Source organism: Ambystoma mexicanum, chromosome 6p, assembly GCF_040938575.1.
Source record: "Ambystoma mexicanum isolate Mex_15411 chromosome 6p, UKY_AmexF1_1, whole genome shotgun sequence".
Classification (NCBI taxonomy): Eukaryota; Metazoa; Chordata; class Amphibia; order Caudata; family Ambystomatidae; genus Ambystoma; species Ambystoma mexicanum.
In genome coordinates this window covers 585,797,255-585,820,374 of record NC_090935.1, presented here as the reverse complement: position 1 = coordinate 585,820,374, position 23,120 = coordinate 585,797,255, and the positions used below count along the sequence as shown (strand labels likewise).

The window sequence follows — 23,120 nt, the reverse complement described above, 5'->3', positions numbered from 1 at the left end:
CTTTTGTCTTTCAGATGCCAGAATGCAGTGCGAAGACCTCCAGAGCATGCGAAGAGTAGGTAAGCCTTTGTCTTTCAGATGCCGGAATGCAGCGCGAGGCGTTGGTGACAGCCGATGGACCAGGTAAGAGATGCGCTGCCACTGAAGACCGTAGTTCTAACCTGTTCTTTCTTTGTCTTTACAGGTGCTGCTGAAGACTGGATTCCAGGATGGTAAGCCTTTGTTCCCTTAGGCCCAGGATCAGAAGCAGAAGACACGATGAGCGTTCTGCTGCAGAGAATGCAGAATAACGCAAAGCAAGATTCATCCATCGGGTGTGGTTTAAATAGCCTCCTGTAGTGCTTAGGTGTCTCCTTCCACAGCCACGCCTAGGTAAGAAAAGAGTTCCTGCTTTCCAGAAGAGTTCCAGTGTTCTGAACCTAGGGAGTGGCTCCTGCCCCACCCAACAGGAAAAGTAGTCCCAAACAGAAGAGGATCAGGGGTTCAACTGGCAGGTAAGTAAGCAGCATGGTCTGCTGCAGGTAAGTCCACCCAAGCATTATGAGCCCGGCGCTTCCAGCGCTGGGACTGGGCATCTTTATGAGCCTGGTGCCACTGGCGCCAGGACAGGGTCCAAAAGGTCCCAATTGGGACTGGCTGGCACTCGGAACCGGGGTTATGGGTCTGCTTCCAAGGGAGTCGGGCAAGTCCTGATCTTTTGGAAGCAGAGATCATGACAGCACCCCCCCTCAAGGCCCCTCCCAAACCGGGCTTCTCCGGGGGTTTGGGCTTGTTAGGAAATGTTCGATGAAATCTTTTGATTAGACGAGGCGCGTGGACATATTCTGCAGGTTCCCAGGATCTTTCTTGGGGACCGTAGCCTTTCCAGTCAATCAGGTAAAATAGTTTAGATTTGGAGATCTTGGAATCCAGGATGCTTTTGACTTCAAACTCGAGTTCTCCATCAACTAGAATAGGTTTTGGAGATGTAGTTAGTCGGGTTTGAGGTTGCACGGGTTTTAATAGAGAGATGTGGAAGACCGGATGTATCTTCATGTGAGGGGGCAAGTCCAACTTGACCACTACTGGATTTACTATGGTAGTGATGGAATAGGGACCAAGGTATCTTGGGTTGAATGTGCGTGGTCCTTTTAGAGGTAGATATTTGGTGAATAACCAGACTTGATCTCCTACTTGATATTGGGGGGCTTCCTTCCGATGTTGGTCTGCTCCTTTCTTGTATTGTTCTTTAGCCCTTTGAAGGTGAGAAACGGCTTCCTTAAAGGCTTGGGTGATTGTAGAATGCAGGTGGTCTACTGCTGGTGTTCCAAGATCTTGGAGTGGATCCAACTCCGAGGTTCGAGGGTGACTACCGTATAAAAGAAAAAACGGGGTCTTCCCAGTTCCCGAGTGGACAGAGTTATTGTAGGCATATTCGGCTATCCAAAGGATATCTTTCCAAGTTTTTTCAGTTTGTTGTAGCATGCAGCGCAAATACTGTTCCAGAGTTTGATTGGTCCTCTCGGTTTGTCCGTCGGTTTGAGGGTGGTGGCTGGTCGAAAGTCTCACATCAATTTGAGCCGACCGACAGCAACTTCGCCAAAAATGAGAAATAAATTGACTACCTCGATCCGAAATTAGAACTGAAGGAAAACCGTGCAGTCGGACGATGTTTTCGAGAAATTCTCGGGCCAGAGTTGCTGCTGTTGGTAAGCCTTTGAGTGGAATGAAATGCGCCATCTTGGAGAATAGGTCCACGATTACTAGGATCGTATTGTATCCGGAGCATGGAGGTAGATCGGTGATGAAGTCCATAGAAAGCGTATGCCAAGGGCGAGGCGGGATGTCAATAGGGCGTAAGAGGCCGGCTGGTTTTTCCTTTTGACTCTTGTTTTGGGCGCATACTCCACAGGACATTATAAAGTCTCTGATATCTTTTTTCCAAGACGGCCACCAGAAGTAGCGCTTGATCTTTTCCGAGGTCTTGGTCATACCGGGATGTCCTTCCATTAAAGAATCGTGATAACAAGAGATTACCTTTTTCTGTAAATCTGTGCTGGGCAGGTATAACCGTTCTTGGAAATATAATAGGTTATCCTTCACCGTAAAGTCCTTTCCCTGCAGATGCCAATTCTGTATGTCTGCTGGAGTTACCAGTAGCCTGGCTTTATCCTTAACTTCCTCTATGGATTGTGTGGCGATTACACCTAGAATTCTTTGTTCGGGAATGATAGGTACAGGTTTAGGATTGATCAAATGTTCTTCCACTCCCATCCGAGAAAGGGCATCAGCTTTACCGTTTTTTGTACCAGGTCGATAGGTAATTATGAAGTCAAACTCGGCAAAGAATAGTGCCCAACGGAGTTGCCTAGAGGATTGAGCTTTTGCGGTTTTCAAATATTGCAGGTTTCGGTGATCTGTAATCACAGTAACGGTGTGTCGGAACCCCAGAAGATAATGCCGCCAAGCCTTAAAGGCGGACTTGATAGCTAGAAGTTCCTTATCAGTAATAGTGTAATTGATTTCAGGAGGCGAGAATTTGCGGGACCAAAATGCCACGGGATGCAACTGATTGGTTACTGGGTCCTTTTGTGATAGAACTGCCCCCATGGCAAGGCTCGAAGCATCAGTTTCAACGATGTAGGGGAGTTCTGGGCGAGGATGTTTTAAGATCGGTGCAGAGATAAATCTAGTCTTCAAATTCTGGAAAGCTTGTTCCGCCTCGGTAGACCATTCAAAACGTTTGTTTTTCTTTAACAAGGCGGTGATGGGCTCGACTATTCGAGAGAATTCGGGGATAAACCTGCGGTAAAAGTTAGCGAAGCCTAACATGCTTTGAACACCTTTTACGGAGGATGGCGATGGCCATTTGAGAATTGCATCGACCTTCTTTGAATCCATACGCACTCCGCTAGGTGATAATATGAATCCCAAGAATTCAACTTCAGTCACGTTGAAAACACATTTTTCCAACTTAGCGAAAAGTTTGTGTTGACGCAATCTCTCGAGGACCATTTTCACGTGTTTCCGATGTTCAGTTTCCGATGAAGAATAAACGAGGATGTCGTCAATGTAAACAACAACACACACATCTATGAGCTCTCTGAGGACATCGTTCATAAAATATTGAAAGGCGGCCGGGGCATTGCAAAGTCCGAAGGGCATGACCTGATATTCAAATAGCCCATACTTGGTGCGGAAGGCCGTCTTCCATTCATCGCCCTCTTTTACTCGTACCAAGTGGTAGGCTCCTCTAAGATCCAGCTTTGTATATATGCATGCTTTTCTGACTTGGTCCAGGAGTTCAGGGATCAAAGGTAACGGATATCTATTCTTAACGGTGATCTGGTTCAGGGCGCGATAATCTATACAAGTTCTAAGGTCCCCTTCTTTTTTTGGAACGAAGAACAAAGCTGAGGAAGCAGGGGACTTGGAAGGACGAATAAACCCATTCGCTAGGTATTGATCCAGGTATTGTCGGAGGTGAAGATTCTCAGGCTCGGTGAGGGCATAAATTCTACTACAAGGAGGAGTAGATCCAGGTATCAGGTCTATCTGGCAGTCATAAGACCTATGAGGAGGTAGAGAGTTAGCCTGATCCTTCCGGAAAACATCTTGGAATTCTAGGTATTCAGGAGGTAACTGAGGAGCCTCCGAGGAAATTGCTGCCAGTGCAACACCAGGTCGAGGGTGACAAGTAGAGACACATTCTGGAAACTGAACCGTTCTTTTCTCGCCAATCGATCTGAGGATTGTGCTTCTCTAACCAAGGAATTCCTAGAATAATCTGGAACTGAGGGGCCTTGATCACATCGAACACGATCTTCTCATGGTGTCCATCTTGACTTACTAGCGTCACTTCTTGGGTGGTATGCGTTACTGGTCCGGAGGCTATCTCCGTACCATCCACCGTAGTAATGACGTCCTTTACAGCCTTTGGACAAAGAGTCAGATTCATCCTCAAAACCATTTCATGATCCACATAATTGCCGATGGCACCGCTGTCGACGTAAGCTTCAATCGCATGTAATCGATCCGGATGTTCAGGGCTAATGAGGACCATAGGTATCACGAAATGCGAGGTCACGGAACTGGTTTTAACGCTCGGCAAGAGGACCTCTATTCTTGTCGGGCAAGGTCGTTTCCCTGCTCAGAGTTTGTGACCCTGGTAACTGCAGCTCCTACTGCCTTCTTGGCTGGTTTCACCGGACAGTCTCGAAGAAAGTGCCCCGAGTTTCCGCAATAGAGGCATAATTGCAGCTGTTTTCTCCTTTCCCGCTCCTTTTGTGTTAGTGGTCCTTTCAGGCCCCCTACTTGCATGGGTTCCCCGGAGTCTACTCCTTTGGTAGGAGTTGGTGGTTTGGAAAATACTCGAGCATCAAACTTGGAACGATCGGCCTTCCTGTTCTGCAGTCTGTGGTCAATTTGAACGACTAAGTCAATATAGTTCGAACAGTCTTGCGGGGGATTCACTACTTGGGCTAACACATCTTTGAGCTCTCCACGTAGACCTCTATAAAACAGCGTAATCCTTTTGTCCTCAGGCCATCGAGTTTCCACTATCAGTCTGTTGAAAGACGCAATATAAGCCAAAAGGTCTTGATTACCCTGTCGCAATGAAAGGAGCTCATTGTCCAAGGCCTGCCCCTGTGAATGTCTTGCAAACAGTTTTTCCATACTGAGCTGAAAAGCTTGAAAATCATGGCGAACCGGATCATCTTGATTAACTAGAGGGATCGACCAGTCTGCCGCATTGCCACTAAGGTACGAAAGCACGAAAGCTACCTTAGCTTGATCAGTTGGAAAGGCTGCTGGCCGGCATAAGAACTTCAACCGGCACTGATTAATAAATACTGCAAACCTCTTTGGGTCACCAGAAAATCAATTGGGCGGAGCCAGAGGTACATTCCCAGGTAGGTTGATCTGCACTGGGTTCGTAGAGGATGTTGAAGGAAGATTTGCCCCTGATGCGGGTAACGGAGTTTGTCCGGCTTGTGACTGTAGCAATTGTCTAGCGAGATCGTCTGTTCGCTCCTTGGAAATAATCAGTTCCCTTCTTAGAGCATTCGTTTCCTAACGGGCTGCATGCACTTCTGCTCTTAGTTCCCCAAGTAACTGGGCTAGCTGATCGGTATCCGAGGTTTCCATAGCGCCTGGGTGGGAGTTTTGCGATAGGCTTTGCCTTCTGTAACGCTCACCTGATTCCCGCAGAGGCGCCGGTCTTGACTGGGTGAATGCCGTATCTTCAAAGGTGATGTGTAACACACGGTTGGCTCTTTGGGCTGGACCTCTGTGCACTGTATGTCTGACTCGAAGAGTAAGATGTCTGCAGATAGAAAATATGTGATTAATGAACTGGGTTATTGGGTGCCTCTCTCCTCTTCCCTTTCTCTTCTCCTGTAGAACCCCAAAGGTTAACACCCTCACCTTAGGTAAATGAACGCCAAGCTCTCCATCTGCCTCGGGGCAGGGTGCCGTAACCAGTTTCTTCACTGGATAAGGGTGCAGGCCTCTTGACCTCAGAGGACTGCTGTCCGTCGTTAACTGCACGAACGGTAAGTTCTGGGCACTTCAAATGTCTTAAAAGTCTTTTGTAATGATATCTCTTGTTTTGCAGGGTTCCGGCGATGGCGGATGGCGGGCTGATGAGAGTTGAGGATCGAACCCGCGTGAGGAATAGAAGCGCCTGGAAGCACGTAAGTAAGCGCTTGTAGCCTGCTTCACGATGCGCACTAACTGTCCCTTTTATCTTGCAGGTACAAGTTCGGAGCTTTAGAGAAGCTGAAGGGTGCTGGAATACCCACTGGATTCGGCGTGGGAAGGAGTAATGGCACGTGAGTAATAAAGTTGCCCAATGTCTTTAAACGCACCTTCTTTTGTCTTTCAGATGCGGGATGCAGCGCCGAAGGCCTCCGGAGCGTGCGAAGAGCTAGTAAGCTTTTGTCTTTCAGATGCCGGAATGCAGTGCGAAGACCTCCGGAGCATGCGAAGAGTAGGTAAGCCTTTGTCTTTCAGATGCCGGAATGCAGCGCGAGGCGTTGGTGACAGCCGATGGACCAGGTAAGAGATGCGCTGCCACTGAAGACCGTAGTGCTAACCTGTTCTTTCTTTGTCTTTACAGGTGCTGCTGAAGACTGGATTCCAGGATGGTAAGCCTTTGTTCCCTTAGGCCCAGGATCAGAAGCAGAAGACACGATGAGCGTTCTGCTGCAGAGAATGCAGAATAACGCAAAGCAAGATTCATCCATCGGGTGTGGTTTAAATAGCCTCCTGTAGTGCTTAGGTGTCTCCTTCCACAGCCACGCCTAGGTAAGAAAAGAGTTCCTGCTTTCCAGAAGAGTTCCAGTGTTCTGAACCTAGGGAGTGGCTCCTGCCCCACCCAACAGGAAAAGTAGTCCCAAACAGAAGAGGATCAGGGGTTCAACTGGCAGGTAAGTAAGCAGCATGGTCTGCTGCAGGTAAATCCACCCAAGCATTATGAGCCCGGCGCTTCCAGCGCTGGGACTGGGCATCTTTATGAGCCTGGTGCCACTGGCGCCAGGACAGGGTCCAAAAGGTCCCAATTGGGACTGGCTGGCACTCGGAACCGGGGTTATGGGTCTGCTTCCAAGGGAGTCGGGCAAGTCCTGATCTTTTGGAAGCAGAGATCATGACAGCTACCCAAAGGAGTTCAACCCAGCTTTTAATGGTCTGTGTGAACATGCAGCGCAGATACTGCTCCAGGGTCTGATTTGTCCTTTCGGTCTGACCGTCAGTCTATGGGTGGTGGTTGGTTGATAAGCATAGCTGTATTTGGGAAATTGCACAGCAATTCTTCCAGAACCGTGAGATGAACTGGCTTCCTCTATCTGAAATTACCACGAAAGGGAATCCATGCAGTATGACTATGTTTGTTAGAAACACTTGGGCTAGGGTTCCCACATTTGGTAGACCCTTCAAGGTTATGAAATGCGCCATCTTAGACAGTAGATCAACCACCACAAGGATAGTGTTGTAGCCATTGCACAGGGGCAGATCTGTGATAAAGTCCAGGGATATGGTGTGCCAGGATGTGGGTGGTATTGGTTGGAGCATTCCTTGAGGTCTTGCTTTTGGGGTCTTGTTCTGGGCACAGATATCACAGGTCTTAATGTATTGGATCACGTCTTTACGCCACGTGGACCACCAGTAGTTTTGTCAGACCTTGGCAAGGGTTTTTGTGACTCCGGGATGCCTGGCGGTTAATGAGTCATGCTGAGTTTGTATAATCTTGGTGTGCATACAGGGGTCTGGTATCTATAATCGGTCCTTGTAGTAAGGGAGCCCATTACGTTCCTCTCGCTGTGGATCTAAAGAGACCCAAACTTGCAGTTCATCTGGCGTCATAGGCTGCAGAATTGCTTCTTGTAAGGATTCTAGGTTGGAGGGAGTCGCATCAGAGATGCCCAGTAGCTTATGTTCTGGAATTATGGGTACTAGTGCTGGTGTGGCATAAATATCATCGTCCTCTGTGATCCAGCCTATGCGTGATAGTGCGTCAGCTTTTCCATTGCACCCCTGGCCGGAAGGTCACAACAAAATCATACTCGGTGAAAAACTGGGTCCATCGCAACTGCCGAGGAGTTTGAGCCTTTGCTGTTTGAAGGTACAGTAAATTCCGATGGTCTGTGATTACAGTGATGGTATGCCGAGCTCCTAGGAGGTAATGCCTCCATTACTTAAAGGCAGTTTTGATCACAAGCAACTCTCTCTCTGTAACTGCATAGTTTTGTTCCGCAGGTGTACATTTCTTAGACCAAAATGCAAACAGGAGTAGCTGGTTGGTGTCAGGATTGCGCTGAGATAGTACCGCGCCCATTGAAACACTAGAAACGTTGGTTTCCACTAAGTAAGGAAGGTCCGGGTCAGAGTGCTGCAAAACTGGAGCAGTGGTAAACTGGTGTATGAGACGGTTGAAAGCTATTTTGGCATCCTTGGGACAGATGAATGTCTTGTTCTTTCGCAGCAGCGAGGTGATGGGCTGTACCAGGTTCGAGAATTCAGAGATCAAGAGCCAGGTAAAATGTGCAAAACTCAGGAAAGACTGGATCGCCTTCACCGAGTTGGGGGAAGGCCATTGTAGGATAGCCTCGACCTTGCGATTGGCCATCCGAGCTCCTTGTGCGGTCAGAATGAAGCCCAGGAACTCTACTTGGGTGGCATGGAAGGCAGACTTCTCCAGTTTGGCATAATGTTTGTGTTGGCGTAGCTTCTCCAGGACAGCTCTGATGTGTCGAACGTGCTCTTGCAGGGAGGCAGAGTAAATCAGTATGTTGTCGATTTACACCATTGCACAGACTTCCAGGAGCTCTCTCTGCACATCGTTCATAAAAAACTGAAATGTTTCAGGGGCGTTGCATAAGCCGAATGGCATAATGGAATACTCAAAGAGCCTGACCTTAGTGCGAAAGGCTGCCTTCCATTCTTCGCCGGCCTTCACGCATACCAGGTGGTATGCCCCGGTAGGTCCAGCTTGGTGTAAATATTGGCGCTCTTCACCTAGTCTAGAAGCACTGGTATCAGCGGCAGGGGTTACCAGTTTTTCACCGTGATATTGTTTAACCCTCTGTAATCGATGCACGTGCAGAGGTCCCCATCCTTCTTTGGGCTAAAAAAGAGAGGCGAGGCTGCTGGTGACTTGGAGGGTCATATGAACCCATTCTCTAGGTACTGATCGAGGTAGTTGCGCAGGTGCTCATTTTCTTTTTCCATTAACGCATAGATGCGACTGCAAGGTACCTGAGCGCCTGGTACCAGATCGATCTGGCAGTCGTACAGTCTATGTAGGGGCAGGGTATTTGCTTGCTCCTTCTGGAATACATCTTGGCAGTCTTCATACTATTCTGGTAGTGTATCCATGACACCTAATGTGGTCTCGTGGAGTGTGGCTTGCAATGTACCGAGACGCAGGTGCCCCTTTGATGTCTTGTGGGCATAGCAGGTTCTTAGGCAGTTGCCGGAGAAAGTCAATGTTCGGGTTCGCCAGTCGATGCTTGGGTTATGGCCTTCTAACCATGGTATTCCTAGAATAAGCTGGAATTGTGGTGCATTGGTTAAGTCAAAAACAATACTTTCCCTATGTCTGTCTTGACAGAACAGCACAACCTCTTCTGTACACTGAGATACCGGCCCAGAGGACAACTGTATCCCCTCGACGGACACCACATTGTCTGTGGTTCTTTTCCGATGAAGTGAAACACCAATACGTCGGGCAATCGAATAGTCCATGTAGTTACCCACTGCTCCACAGTCCACATAGGCGTCAAGGGCATGCAGCTTCTGTGGTTCTTCCGAGCGGACAAGCATGACTGGCAGGACAAGATGCGAGGTTTAGAGCACCACTGTTTCAACAGCCCCCATAGTTTTCCGAGGTGGTTTCACCGGACAGTCCCTCAGAAAGTGACCCGCTTTTCCACAGTACAAACACAACTGGAGTTGCCTCCGTTTCTCTCTTTCCTCTTTGGTCAGGGGCCCCCGGACTCCGCCCAGTTGCATCGGTTCCAGAGGGCTCTCGGGATGCCTTGGGATGCTTTTCTTTGGTCAAATGTACAGAGGTCGCCCCTCAGAGCTTGACCGGTCTGTCTTACGCTCTTGCAGGTGATGGTCCAGTTGAATCACTAAATCAATTAACTCTGACCAATGCTCTGGGGGGTTGACCACTTGTGCCAGGACATCCTTTTGTTCAATTCTCAAGCCTTGATAGAATAACGTGGTCCTTTTTTCCTCTGGCCAAATGGTTTCTGCCACCACCCGATTGAAAGTGGTAACATAGGCCAGGAGGTCTTGTGACCCTTGACTTAAAGACATCAGTTTGCTGTCCGGAGCCTGCCCTTGTCTTGGACGGGCAAAACGTTTTTCACGTTCTTGTTGGAACCCAGGGAAATTATGCAGAATAGGGTCATCACGATTCACTAGGGGTATCGACCAGTTGGCCGCATGCACCCCCAGGTAGGATAACACAAAAGCCACCTTAGTCTGATTGTTCAGGAAAGCCCCTGGTCTACAGAGAAAATGGAGTCGACACTGGTTCATGAAAAGCACATACTTGTGAGAGTCCCCCAAGAAGCGCTCAGGAGGGGCCAAAGGGATGGAATGTGGAGTAGTTACATGTACCTGCACAGGTCGGGGTGTGGATAGAGATGGACTGGGTAACAGGGTTTGTCCAGCTTGAGTCTGTGTAAACCGCTTACCCAAATCCTCAGTGAATTCCCTATTTACTATTAACTCCTTCCTCATGGTATTGGTTTCGTAATGGGCAGTGTTGACCTCAGCCCGCAGCTCTCCTAGGATCACGGCTAACTGGTCTATGTCAGATGCCATGACGCTCACACGGGGCTAGTAACGGCAGCTTCACAATCTGTAACACTTACCTGAAGCCCTGCTGAAGCGTCCGGCTCTCTGGCACAGTAGTTGAGTGCTCTGCACCACTCCTTCCCCAAAGCAGCACAGTGCAGTGCAAATAACCCTGTATACTGTGTGGCAAGAGAGGGGGGAAGTTGTTGTGTGGATCAGACTCTCAAGGTTATTCTGGATCCCCAGGATGGATGGAGTGGATCCCAAGGATGGATTGACTGAGAGGCAGGACCTAGAGGCAGAGGCAAGAAAGACGTCACTTGGGTATCCTTCACCACCCTTCGTGGCCCACCCCCTATTGTTTCCACCGACACTGGCCCAGAGGGAGGCTGGACTCACCTTGTGGGTTCCTGCTGCAGACACGTGTGCTAATGAAGAGAAGAATGCACAGGACCAGTTCCTTCACTGGTGTGCGAGATCCAGGCCAACTGCAACTCGCCAAGTGCTCGGGCCAATGGGCCCTTTGGTCCTTAGATGCACTTTTGACTGTCTGTCTTTCCCAGCGCAGTGCTTTTAAAAGTCAAATGTCTGTCTTTTCCCAGCGCAATGCTTTCAAAATGTCTGTTTTTCCTCCTGCTGCGCTGGGGCACAGCGAAGCGTGAGTTTACTCACTTGTGTCATTTATTTTCCTTGATTTTGCAGGCTGGTGAGCCTTCGACGTGGCTGAGGTGAGATATGCCCCCAGGAGCGAGTACGGGTAAGCTGGCTGCACAGCGTTTGTGGTGCTGCGTTCTTCCATGATGAAAGACTAATGAAATGCCTTCTTGCCTTTCAGGAGTCAGATGAGAACAGGAGAGGCATATTCCAGGATGCAGCGAGGTTCAGGAGCGGGATGCAGGAAGCGTTAAGCTGTTTAGAAGTTGCAGAATTAACGCAAAGCAAGGAAGATGGCTGGGGCGCGGTATATATAGCCCTGGGCCCTTCCTGATAGTATGGCCTGCTGAAGCTGGTGAAGGTTGGAGGGAAATCCGGTGGCCGTATTGGGTTGGGTGAGGGTGCATGTTGGGATTGACTGGCCTTCTGCCCTCCATAATATGCAAACGCCAGTTATCCATCAAGGCTGTCCAGTCACCCCCCGTGTCCCTGTCCTGAGTGATCATGACAATTAGTGGCTTTCCAAGTCACTCTTGGATATCAGTGCTGCATCTATTCAGTGCGACTGCCGGATCCGGCAGGGCAGCTCTACGAGGCAATTCAAGAGTGTTTGTGGTTGAGCTTGGTCACGTCACTCCCTAGCGACCTGGGCCCGTGCCCTGATGTGATTAGAGGCCGTTGCCCAGATACTGTATGAGGACCAAGGGCTCCCAGAAGTTTCGTTTCTCAGCACCGTGTTCGAGGTGAGCACTCCGGGTCCACCAGTTAGTGGATCAAACTTGACGCATATACCTGTAGCTCATTCAGGCATCATGGGACTCCTTGCCCCAGGTCCCTCCTGCCGAAGTCTAGTTGGCCCGAGGGCCCTTCCTTGATGATCGCAGGTGTAGCCTTGAGGGTCCATGTAGCGGGCAAAATATGAGCCCTTGCATCTGGGCCGGAGTGTAATGGAGCAGAGCAGAAGCAGCTTACCGTCCACAGTGCCAAGCAAAGTTAGTGTGAGAGATGTGTACACCCCCTCCTAGGGTCCTATGTGGAATCTGTATCGTATCAGGGTGGTTCCTGGTCCATGGGGCCCCTTTATATGCAGATACTCGCTCACCTTCCATGTGATAATGGGGATGTAGATGCAGATGCACCTCCGCCATCAGTGCCACAACCACCGTTCACCAGGCTCATAAACATCTCAGGGCCCACTATTAGCTGTCCATAGCTGCAGATCGACAGGTCTCTCAGTGTCTCAGTATGGGGCCAGATCGATATTGTAGGATTAAATATATAGCGCAGTATTGGTCCGGGTGTGGGATCCTTCATCCTGGACTGGAGTCAGCAACCTTCATTCTTCTTGGGTCAGCGCGACGTGATGCACGACAGAGCGAAGCAGGCCGGAGGCCTCACCAACGAAGGCTCAGCCCTTGCTTCTTCCCCCAGATCCTCGATCTTATAGTAGGATCCCCAACTCCTTGCGATCACAATATATAATTTTCTGTAGTTTCGAGCAAGCAGAGCAGTGTATAATTGACGATAGAGCTTGCCTGCACCAGAGCTCAGTCACCTAGAGGCCATCTTGCTCGGGCTCTCCTGCACTCCATATTTCTAAAATGAAATCTCCTCTGCTTTTTTTTTTTTTAACTTTGTTTATTTTAAATCAAGGCAGAATGATAAGTACAGACATTATATGCAGTGGTTATATAGGCATGTTGAACCCCAGTATTTTATTCCCCCTGCGTCTTCTCCCTCCTCCCTCCCCCTGGTCCATCCGTCCCATAGGCCCTGTAGGCGGGCTCCTCCCTCCCGCGCAATCCGGATTGAGCCTCATCGACTATGTGCCTTCCTCCGGGCTCTCCTGTTTTTTTAAGATCCAGTGGGCCCTGGTGGGTTTGTAGGTCAGGGCGGGGAAGCGAATTCGAATTCCAGCACTGGGGCCCAGATGTTCTGGAAACGATGTAGAGTTCCCGCTTGTGCTGCCGTCACCTTCTCCGCTATCAGAATGTCCCAAAGTTTGGTCCACCATTGGGCTATGTGGGGGCCTTCCGGGGTTTTCCAGGTTCGGGCCACCATCGTTTTCCCTGCTAGTAGGCAGTGAGTTAGTAGTTTCGCTCTGGGTCCGGAGCGCGGGTAGGTCCCGGGGATTGGAGCACCCAGCAAAATCAGTTCTGGTTCCAAGGGAATCGTTGTTCCGGTAATTTGTGAGATGGACCCTAGGCAAGCTTTCCAGGAAGGTTGGATCTTCGGGCAGTCCCACCACATGTGGAAGAAGGAGCCTGGGTGGCCGCATCCTCTCCAGCAAGAGCGGTCCACCTGGGGGTTCATATGGTGAAGTCTGAGGAGCGAGTAGTACCACCGCAGCGTGATCTTATATCTCCTCTGCTTTTAACCAGCTGGTTGTATTTATTATTTTATCAGGAACCAAAAGGCACTCACATCTAGCTGTTGGCGAGCAACAATTCACTCTTGGCAAGTAGCTATGTGCATGTGGGCAACTGGCATTTGTTCACTAGGGGAAGTTACTTTTATGCAAGGCTATCAGCATGCACATGGAATATTTTGCCCCTTGTGCTCATTACCAATTTGTTTTACTAGATTGTTAAGCACGCTGTGGCATCTTGATGCCAATTCTGCCCTACTGAAACATTTTAATAAACAGCATATTTTCCCTGTGGGGAGATATAAGGGACAATGGATTATTTTCTGGGCACATTGGGAATTCCATCCATCCCTTGTCAAGACAGGACTTTAAGGGTCCAATCAAATAGAGGCAAATCATCAATTGGCTGAAATCTACACAGCAGACTGGATTCTAGGGTTGGGGTACACACACTTCCAACCACCTTTTGTGGATTAGGAAACAGAGATTAACATAACCAAAATGAGGTTATTAGGAAACACTGAAGCAGCACTGCTACAACAGGGCTTAGCCATTTTCACTAATATCTGGCTATAGCAATATATCCAATTCGGAATACTGAATCAAGTTTCTTTTATAAGCTATTTGTAACACATTGCTGTGCATTGGTTAATATGGATTTTTCTCCTCGTCCTCTTCTTTATGGAGTTCCTCAGGATTAGTTCTTAGTCCACTGCTATTCTTAATCTATACAATCGATCTTTCTTCTCTTACTCAGTTCTTTAGTCTCTCCAGTCACTTCTATGTCGACGAGTCACAGATTTTGTTTTCCTTTTCCTTCTTTTCCAATTCTCTCCCCTCTACAGTTTCTGCTTGCTTACTAGCTGCAGAGACTTAGATGTCTTCTCACTTTCTTCATTTTATCTCATCCAAAACTGAAATCCTTTTCTTTCCTGCATCTTCCCAGTCTGCATCTGCTTATCCTTCTGGTCTCTTCTTCCTCCTGCTTTACTTTCTTTTTCCCCACTTGCCTGTAATCTTGGCCTCACATTTGACCCCTCTATCATTTTTCTATCACATTCTTTAACTGCACGTGCCATTACTATGTATTTAATCTACATCAGATAAGACATTTCCTTTCATGTCGCTAAACTTCTTTTCTTGCCTTTTCCTCTATTTTCTCCCGCCTTGACTACTGTCTGCTCTTCTTTTTGGTCTTCTCGCCTCAAATCTTATTCCACTTTGTTCTGTCTTCAATTCTGCAATAAAAATCCTCTTCAATTGCACTCATCATTCTATTAATTTCTCTTCTTCCTTTCGACTCCTGTCTTCTTTTAAATTTTCTGAATATTCCCCTTAAAGTATAACAGGGCCAAGCTCCCTCGTACCTGTGTTCTCTAGTCTCTCCTTACCGTCCTTCTCGATCTCTACGCGCCCAACATTTACACCTCCTCACATTTCCAAAACCTCCCTGTGCTGCTTGTTGCTTTTGTTTCTTTTCTCTTCTCGCTTCTAAACTTTGAAGCTCTCTTCCCTCTGACATCTGTACTGCCCCCAAACGACACCATTTTCCGTACAAGGTTAAAACACCACATTCTCTCTTCTCTCAATGCTGCATAACTTCCATCTCACTGTCATCACTTTACTCTCATTTCTTCATTTTGTTATATACCATCTCTTATACTTTATGCAGTGCTTTGGCGACAGCACTATATAAATGTCAATGAGATACAATGATGTCCCGGGAGGATAGCTCAGCGGCAACGTGTTCGCCTTGGAAGCAAGACGACTCAAAGCAACACAGGTGCGATCCCCGGGTCTGCGCTTAGAAACCTCTGGGTATTTAAGCGTGTTATAAATACACAACTAAGACAAAAAAAACAATTACGCAACTAAAAAACAAACCATTCCTGTAACAGTGCTTCAATGCCCGTGGCCTATCTGAGAGCTTTAAAAATGCAAATAAATAAAACAAATAAATACAAAAAATACAAAAAGATAACTGAACTCAGCTTGATTACGCATCTGTGCAGAATTTTATCCAAGGTCTCATTGAAATTCCAATTAGGTCCAATTGATCACTCCCTGAATTGCTACTCTGATCACCCAATCATCAAACTCAACTAGACTTGTTTAACCAGCCTGCCCTGACTCACTTCATCTTCAGGTAAATTATCAATGAGAAGGCATGATAATATTGCTTGTGCTGCAGTCAGACCATCTCTATATTAGGTGGAAATAAAGCAAGCAGCGTACCTTTGTAGCTTGATGGTTAGCTATCAGATCAACAGCTCTTTCTGTAAATATATTCGTGGAATACATATTCTCAAAACCAGTTGCAACTTCTTCTCCATCTCGCAAATCGAGAGCGCATCGCTTGACTTTCAGTGTCTCAATTGAATAGCAACGCTGATGGGAATAGTAGTCTTCACTGCCTGTAAGGTAGCCTGTAAAAGACAGAAATATACAATCATCCCTTTGATGACCAAAGTGACACATTTACCAGTGTGGAAGGGTTAGTGCAAAAAATATATATGTCCAACCATGATAGTTTAATATTACAAAAACGCGAGATCTAAAGATACAGAAATGTAAGTGCTGAGCTGGTATGTTCAGACAGTACTAAACATGGTATCTACCCAATACAAATAATCAAGGACTGAATGTTCTTTCAAAGAGTTGTATTGAAAGCAGCCCAAGAATTTTTCTTTCTTGAAGCAACTTCTATGTATCCACAAAATGAAAGTCTGTTGGTTGGATGCACGGTTTCAAGGAAGCGATAACACCAAAAGACACAAATACAGCAATATATTAAAAGCATTGCCCACAGGTCTCCTCAAATATATACTTAGGGCTCAGCAATGCATATAAAAGAGGCATTTATAAGGCTCAGATTTCGTCAACAGCAGCGTAGGATACAGAAATTCAAGTTCAAACAGGCAGAGCAATGCCAGCGCTTAGGATGAATTCTTAGTTTTCCATTCATCAATTTTTTGTTTCTTCTGTGAGTCTTCCCTAGGATGCAGATGTCCCAGGAGTGGGTCACTTCCTCGCTGTGCCTAGGGAATTAAGCTGCACCTTGCAGGGGTATCTTATATTCATGCGCAGCAGGGACTGTAGCAGTTTGGGGTAGACTGCTTCCTCTGGTGCAGGACTAACAGTGATTTGCATATGTAATAGCACAGATAGGATTTAAAAAAAATGGGATGTATGTGATTTCTTTGAAAATATTTCACCTAATGGAGATTTCACCAAATCCATTTCACCGAAAAAAGAAATCTACTTTTTACTTTTTCTACTTTTCTTTTTTTTAATGCAGTGGGCGACCCCACCCAAACCCCCCCTCACCGCTCCCTATCCCAACGTATAACCTTACCCCACACCCCACCTATTATGCATTACCCATATACCATTTCCCCTACCATTTTCGGTGAAATAAATTCGGTGAAATCTCATTAGGTGAAAAGGTATTCGAAGAAATGTTTGCCAACGAAAGAAATGATGGCACAGAAGCAGCCCAGTTCAATGCCAATAATTAATTAATAACTTCCCATTGTTTAGTGTCTAATGCCATTTCATATGTAAAGCTGCGCAATCGTGGAATACACTGCCACTTGACCTCAGACAACCCTAACCGTACACCAAATTTAGACACAATGCTCTTAAAAGGCTTCACACCAACGAGTCACAACCGCCTCCATCCCTCCCCTCTGCCGCCCCACCCTCCTGACACAACTTTGACAACCATTGCACTTAACACCACTATTGCAACCAATACACCTGACCTTGTTCTCCTTGGCTGCAGTCTTTCCCTTAAGTATATGTGTCATGACTTCCATCCAAACATCAGATGACACCAGTTCCCCCTCGTCCCCCTCAGCCCGAATTCACCCCCCACTCATCCTCCGGAGCTCACATGGGCGGTCCAGACCGGCTCGCACACAGTCACAACATACGCACACCACTACTCCACACTCACGTCTGCGTCCATTTCTTCATTGGCAGCTGCCATGGAGATTAGGTCACCAAAAGAACAGGTTTGATTCTTCGCATTATGCTGCTAGAGTTACCCGATCACGTGACTGGAACTCGCGTTCACGTGACCTGGCTTCACGGTCGCGTGATCAGAAATCACGTGACCGGAACTCGCGTTCACGTGACTTGGCTTCACGATCACATGATCCGACACCAAAAGGTACTTAAGCAGAGGAATACCTCAGTACCACGCTTCACAGCTGTTTCTTGAGACTCTGTTTGGCTCCTGTCCAGTTATCTTGTGTCTTGTTGGATTCTTGAACTCGGCTACCCTTTTTTGGAACTCTTTTTGATCACGATTTGTCTGTACCTTGGCTTGGACTGATATTCTGGGCTTCTGACCTCGGACCGCATACACGGACTCCCCTTTTGGATTGTGTTCTTCATTGCTCTCCATATTCATACTGCTACGTTTGGTTTTAGACCTGGGACTGTCCAGTGTTCGGAATTCTTCAAGTGGATTGCCTTCCAGTCAGTATCTCACATCCAGGGCCCATTACCATCTTGAGCCCCAGAATCCCTTTCAGCTATTGAATCCTGGTAAGAGTCCTCCCCTTATTTTTTGTCTACCTACGTTTTGCCCTGCTTGCTTGGTGTTTAACATTGCCTTCCTTTACAGCTTCCCTGGGACTCCCAGTACTTCACGGTCCCGGATTCATCTCCACCTGTGGCCTCAAAGGTTGTCTAGGGAGCGAATTGTCATTCTCCCTGTGCGGCACTTGGGGACAGAGGTCTCACATATCTGCACGACATTCAGATTATAACAGTCTGTGAAGCCTTGTCGTGCCAGGTATGGAGGGAACCGCGGAAGATCCCATGGCTGCTATAATCCAAGCAATCACGGTATTACGGGCGGACATGGTCGCTGCCAACACAGTAATTCATCAGCGCCTTGATTTATTGCAGAGTGCCCAACATCCCTTGCCTGCGGATCCGGAGCTCGGGGACGCCGCTCAGGTTCCTATGCCAGCCCCTCCATTAGCCCCGGTTCCGACTACCCCTGCACCCTTCCCTGTTGTACTACCGTCTCCTTTCCCATTGGCAGCCCCAGAGAAGTTTCATGGAGATCCCAGAAAATACAGGACTTTCCTTAACCAATGCAAATTACATTTTCTATGTCGACCTCTTGCCTTCCCAGATCCCACTACTAAGGCAGCTTTCACCCTGTCACACCTAGCTGGTACAGCTGCGGCTTGGGCAAATCCCCTATTAGAAAATAACCACCCAGCTCTCTACGATTTCGACCAACTGGTATCGGAGATGTCACGAGTTTTCGACACCAGGTATAAAACCCAGTCACATGATTTAGAGTTACTCGAACTTACTCAGGGTAAGGGGTCCCTAATCGATTACATCACCCGATTCAACCAACTAGCGGCCGAAACATCATGGCCAGAAAGTAAAATGGCAGTGGTCTTTTACAGAGGCTTAAGTAATCCTATGAAGGACGCATTAGCCGTGGTCCCATCCTTGCCCGTCCAATTCCCGGCCCTTGTAGATTTAACCCTCCAAGTCGATGCACGGCGTTCTGAACGAAGAACTGAAGCCGGATTTTCCCACTCCACAGGTCCAACCGCATCTTCCTCCACCTCAGACACCACAGGGGAACCTATGCAGATTGGAGGTATCAGGAGTCCCATCACGTCTAGGGAGCGGGAACGTAGAAGAGCAGAGAATGCTTGTTTTTACTGTGGCCTGGGTGGACACTTTGTGAAGGAATGTCCCCGAAGACCGAAACCCAAGAACCAGGTTTTTCACCCAGCTCGACCCTAGATACGGGGGAAGGGTCGAGCTCTCTATGTTCCTCCCCGGGTTCGATCCCGATGTTCGGTAGAATCAGACCCATCAGAGTACAAGCTACTTTGCAACCCACACCCGGTATCATTCATCCTGTAGTGATCACCCTTGATTCAGGAGCTTCCGGGAACTACATTGACATCACGTTAGCCAGAGCATTAAACCTGCCCCTGGTTAATAAAAACCGACCCGAACTGGTACATGCAGTTGATGGAACAGAATTAGCGTCTGGACCCATTCGACAACAAACGGCACCACTCATACTGACGATCCACTCCATTCACAAGGAAACCATACACTTCGACTTGATAGCCATGCCTCAGTTCGGGATCATACTCGGGATGCCATGGTTGCGGGATCACAATCCACACATTGATTGGGGTTTGGGTCATGTACACTTTGAGTCCGAATTATGTCAAAACTTTTGCCTCCCCCTAAATGGAGAGGAGAACAATCCTGCTTCAGCATTGGGTGCGATTGCTCGGCTCAATATCACAGAAACCAGGGCGTCTTCTGACCCACATGTGGTGGGTTTAGTCGATGCGTACATTCCCACGGAATACCAGGACTATGCTTCGGTATTCGATAAAGGTTCTTCCGAAAATCTGCCCCCACACCGTCCCTATGATTGTCCGATTGACTTGACCCCTGGGGCTTCCATACCCTCAGGTCGTATCTACTCGCTGTCACAGTCTGAAGATCAAGCCCTCAAAGAATACATAGACAAGTCTTTGCTCCTGGGTCATATACGCCCCTCCACGTCTTCAGCTGCCAGCCCAATCTTTTTCGTGCCCAAAAAGGAAGGCGATCTACGTCCGTGTGTGGACTACCGCAGACTCAATGCTGTTACCATTAAAAACCGGTACCCGATACCTCTTATCACCCCGTTATTTGACCGGTTGATACACGCCTCTATCTACTCCAAGTTGGATTTGAGAGGTGCTTACAACCTTGTCCGCATTCGTAAGGGGGACGAATGGAAGACCGCATTCTGTACACGATACGGTCTTTTTGAATATTCAGTAATGCCCTTCGGATTGTGCAACGCCCCAGCCACCTTCCAACATTTCATGAATGAAGTGTTCTATGATGTTTTGGATATCTACGTGGTGGTGTATCTTGACGATATCCTTATCTTCTCTCATACCCTCAAAGACCATGTACAGCATGTTCGAGAGGTATTGTCCCGGCTACAAAAGCATTCGCTTTATGCGAAACCAGAGAAATGCCAATTTCATGTGGACAATATCGAATTCCTGGGATTTAACATCACTCCTGGTGGTCTGGCGATGAATTACTCCAAGGTCAAGGCGATTCTAGAATGGCCAACCCCACAAACCCTGAAGGCGCTGCAATCATTTCTCGGTTTCGCTAATTTCTACAGGCGTTTTATATTTGGCTTTTCCTCCATTGTGTCACCACTCACTTCTCTCACTAGCCCCCATGTACCTTTCAAATGGCAGGGGACACATCAGCAGGCTTTCGAAACTCTAAAAAATGCCTTCACCACTGCCCCTGTGCTCCAGCATCCTGACCCTGACCTACCTTTTATTGTCGAGGCTGATGCCTCCTCCTTTGCATTAGGGGCAGTCCTGTCGCAGGTCTGTTCCGCTACAGGACATCTACACCCTGTGGCTTTTCATTCTCGCAAATTCAATTCTGCAGAAGTTCACTATACCGTTACCGAGAAGGAACTCCTGGCGGTGATGGACGCTTTCCGCATTTGGCGACATCATCTGTTGGGCGCAAAACACAAGATCACTGTGTTTACAGATCACCGGAATCTACAGGATCTGGCCTCCCTGAAATGCGTGAACAGCAGACAGGTCAGGTGGCACTTGTTTTTTGCTGCCTTCGACTTCCAAATCAAGCATCGTTCCGGTATGTCACACGGTAAAGCCGATGCCTTATCTCGTTCCCCTGGGGGTGTTTCGTTACCCATATTTCCGGACACTCTCTTGTCCCATGAGAACGTGGTATGCACATGTACACCCCCGTTGGCATTGTTAGACACCATCCGTACCTGGGTCCAGCAACATCCCGAACAGCTATCCGAATGGGACCCGGTGTATTTTGATGGGTTACCATATGTGCAGAACCGCCTAGTGTTACCTACCACCGATACCAGAAACCTAGCTCTGGAGTGGTCTCATGACGCACCCTTCAATGGTCATCCAGGTCAAACCCGCACTCTGGAGCTCTTGAGACGCTGGTGTTGGTGGCCATCCATGAAACATGACGTTATCTGCTACGTCAACACCTGCGCTGTCTGTGCCCAATGTAAAAATCGCAGGGGTCGTCCACTTGGCCTCTTGCAACCATTACCCATACCCCCTAAGCCCTGGCATACTGTGACCATGGATTTTGTGACTGATTTACCTAAGGTCCAGGGTTACGACACAATCTGGGTGGTGGTTGATGCATTCACTAAAATGGCCCGTTTCACTCCTTGTCGGGGTGTTCCTTCTGCACCTACGTTAGCCAAGTTGTTCTTTGAGGGGGTCTTCTGTCTTTTTGGTCTGCCGTCTGTGCTCATTTCGGACAGGGGGTCCCAATTTACTTCTCGGTTCTGGCGTGCCTTGACCAAGTTGCTTGGAATCGACATACGGTTCTCCTCAGCTTACCATCCCGAAACCGATGGACAAACTGAGAGAACGAACCAGTCCATGGAACAGTATTTACGCTGTTTGGTGCTACAGCAACAAGCTACTTGGTTGCAGGTTGTTCGCTTTGCCGAATTTGCCTATAACAATGCTATACATTCCTCCACTGGTTCTTCCCCCTTTTATGTCTTGTATGGCCAGCACCCCCGTGTCCTCCCGATTCCCGATGCCTCTCCCTCTGTCAACCCAGCTGCAGCTGCCTGTATTAGGGACATGTCCTCTCTCCATGCCCAGACCGTGGTTCATCTCCAGGAGGCCCAGTCATCTATGAAGGCTTACGCTGACTCGAAACGTAGCCCTGCCCCGCTATATGCGGTTGGTTCCTGAGTCTGGCTGTCCACCCGACATCTCCGTTTGGCGGGTTGTCGGAAGCTTCTGCCTCGTTTTGTGGGCCCTTTTGTGGTATCTCGAGTCATCAATCCAGTGGCTTATCGCCTGGTACTCCCGTCTTCCTGGCGGATTCACCCTGTTTTCCATACGTCCCTTCTCAAGCCTTGCTCTGTCTCGTCCCGTCTTCATTCCCCGGCTGCCCCTGTTTCCTTGGATGCCCCCGATGTCTTTGAGGTTTCCGCTATACTAGGTTCCCGACGTTTCAGGGGCAAGTTGCAGTACCTGGTGGACTGGTTGGGTTACGGCCCGGAGGAGCGATCTTGGGTTTCGGCTTCGGATGTCCAGGCCCCCCGCCTGGTGGCTCGGTTTCATCGGGAATATCCGTCCTGCCCACGTGGACGTGGGCCTTTGCGGGGGGGCTCTGTCATGACTTCCATCCAAACATCAGATGACACCAGTTCCCCCTCGTCCCCCTCAGCCCGAATTCACCCCCCACTCATCCTCCGGAGCTCACATGGGCGGTCCAGACCGGCTCGCACACAGTCACAACATACGCACACCACTACTCCACACTCACGTCTGCGTCCATTTCTTCATTGGCAGCTGCCATGGAGATTAGGTCACCAAAAGAACAGGTTTGATTCTTCGCATTATGCTGCTAGAGTTACCTGATCACGTGACTGGAACTCGCGTTCACGTGACCTGGCTTCACGGTCACGTGATCAGAAATCACGTGACCGGAACTCGCGTTCACGTGACTTGGCTTCACGATCACATGATCCGACACCAAAAGGTACTTAAGCAGAGGAATACCTCAGTACCACGCTTCACAGCTGTTTCTTGAGACTCTGTTTGGCTCCTGTCCCGTTATCTTGTGTCTTGTTGGATTCTTGAACTCGGCTACCCTTTTTTGGAACTCTTTTTGATCACGATTTGTCTGTACCTTGGCTTGGACTGATATTCTGGGCTTCTGACCTCGGACCGCATACACGGACTCCCCTTTT

At 48.4% G+C, this 23,120-nt stretch overlaps 1 protein-coding gene across 1 annotated transcript in view; it reads right to left on the bottom strand.

Annotated features, from left to right (window-relative positions):
* Window positions 1-23,120, bottom strand: part of ARSB (arylsulfatase B) — a 327,272-nt gene that overhangs the window by 212,566 nt on the left and 91,586 nt on the right. The window contains exon 3 of the mRNA XM_069627419.1: window positions 15,548-15,738. Coding sequence (XP_069483520.1) covers window positions 15,548-15,738 — 191 coding nt within the window. The remainder of the gene's footprint in view (window positions 1-15,547; window positions 15,739-23,120) is intronic.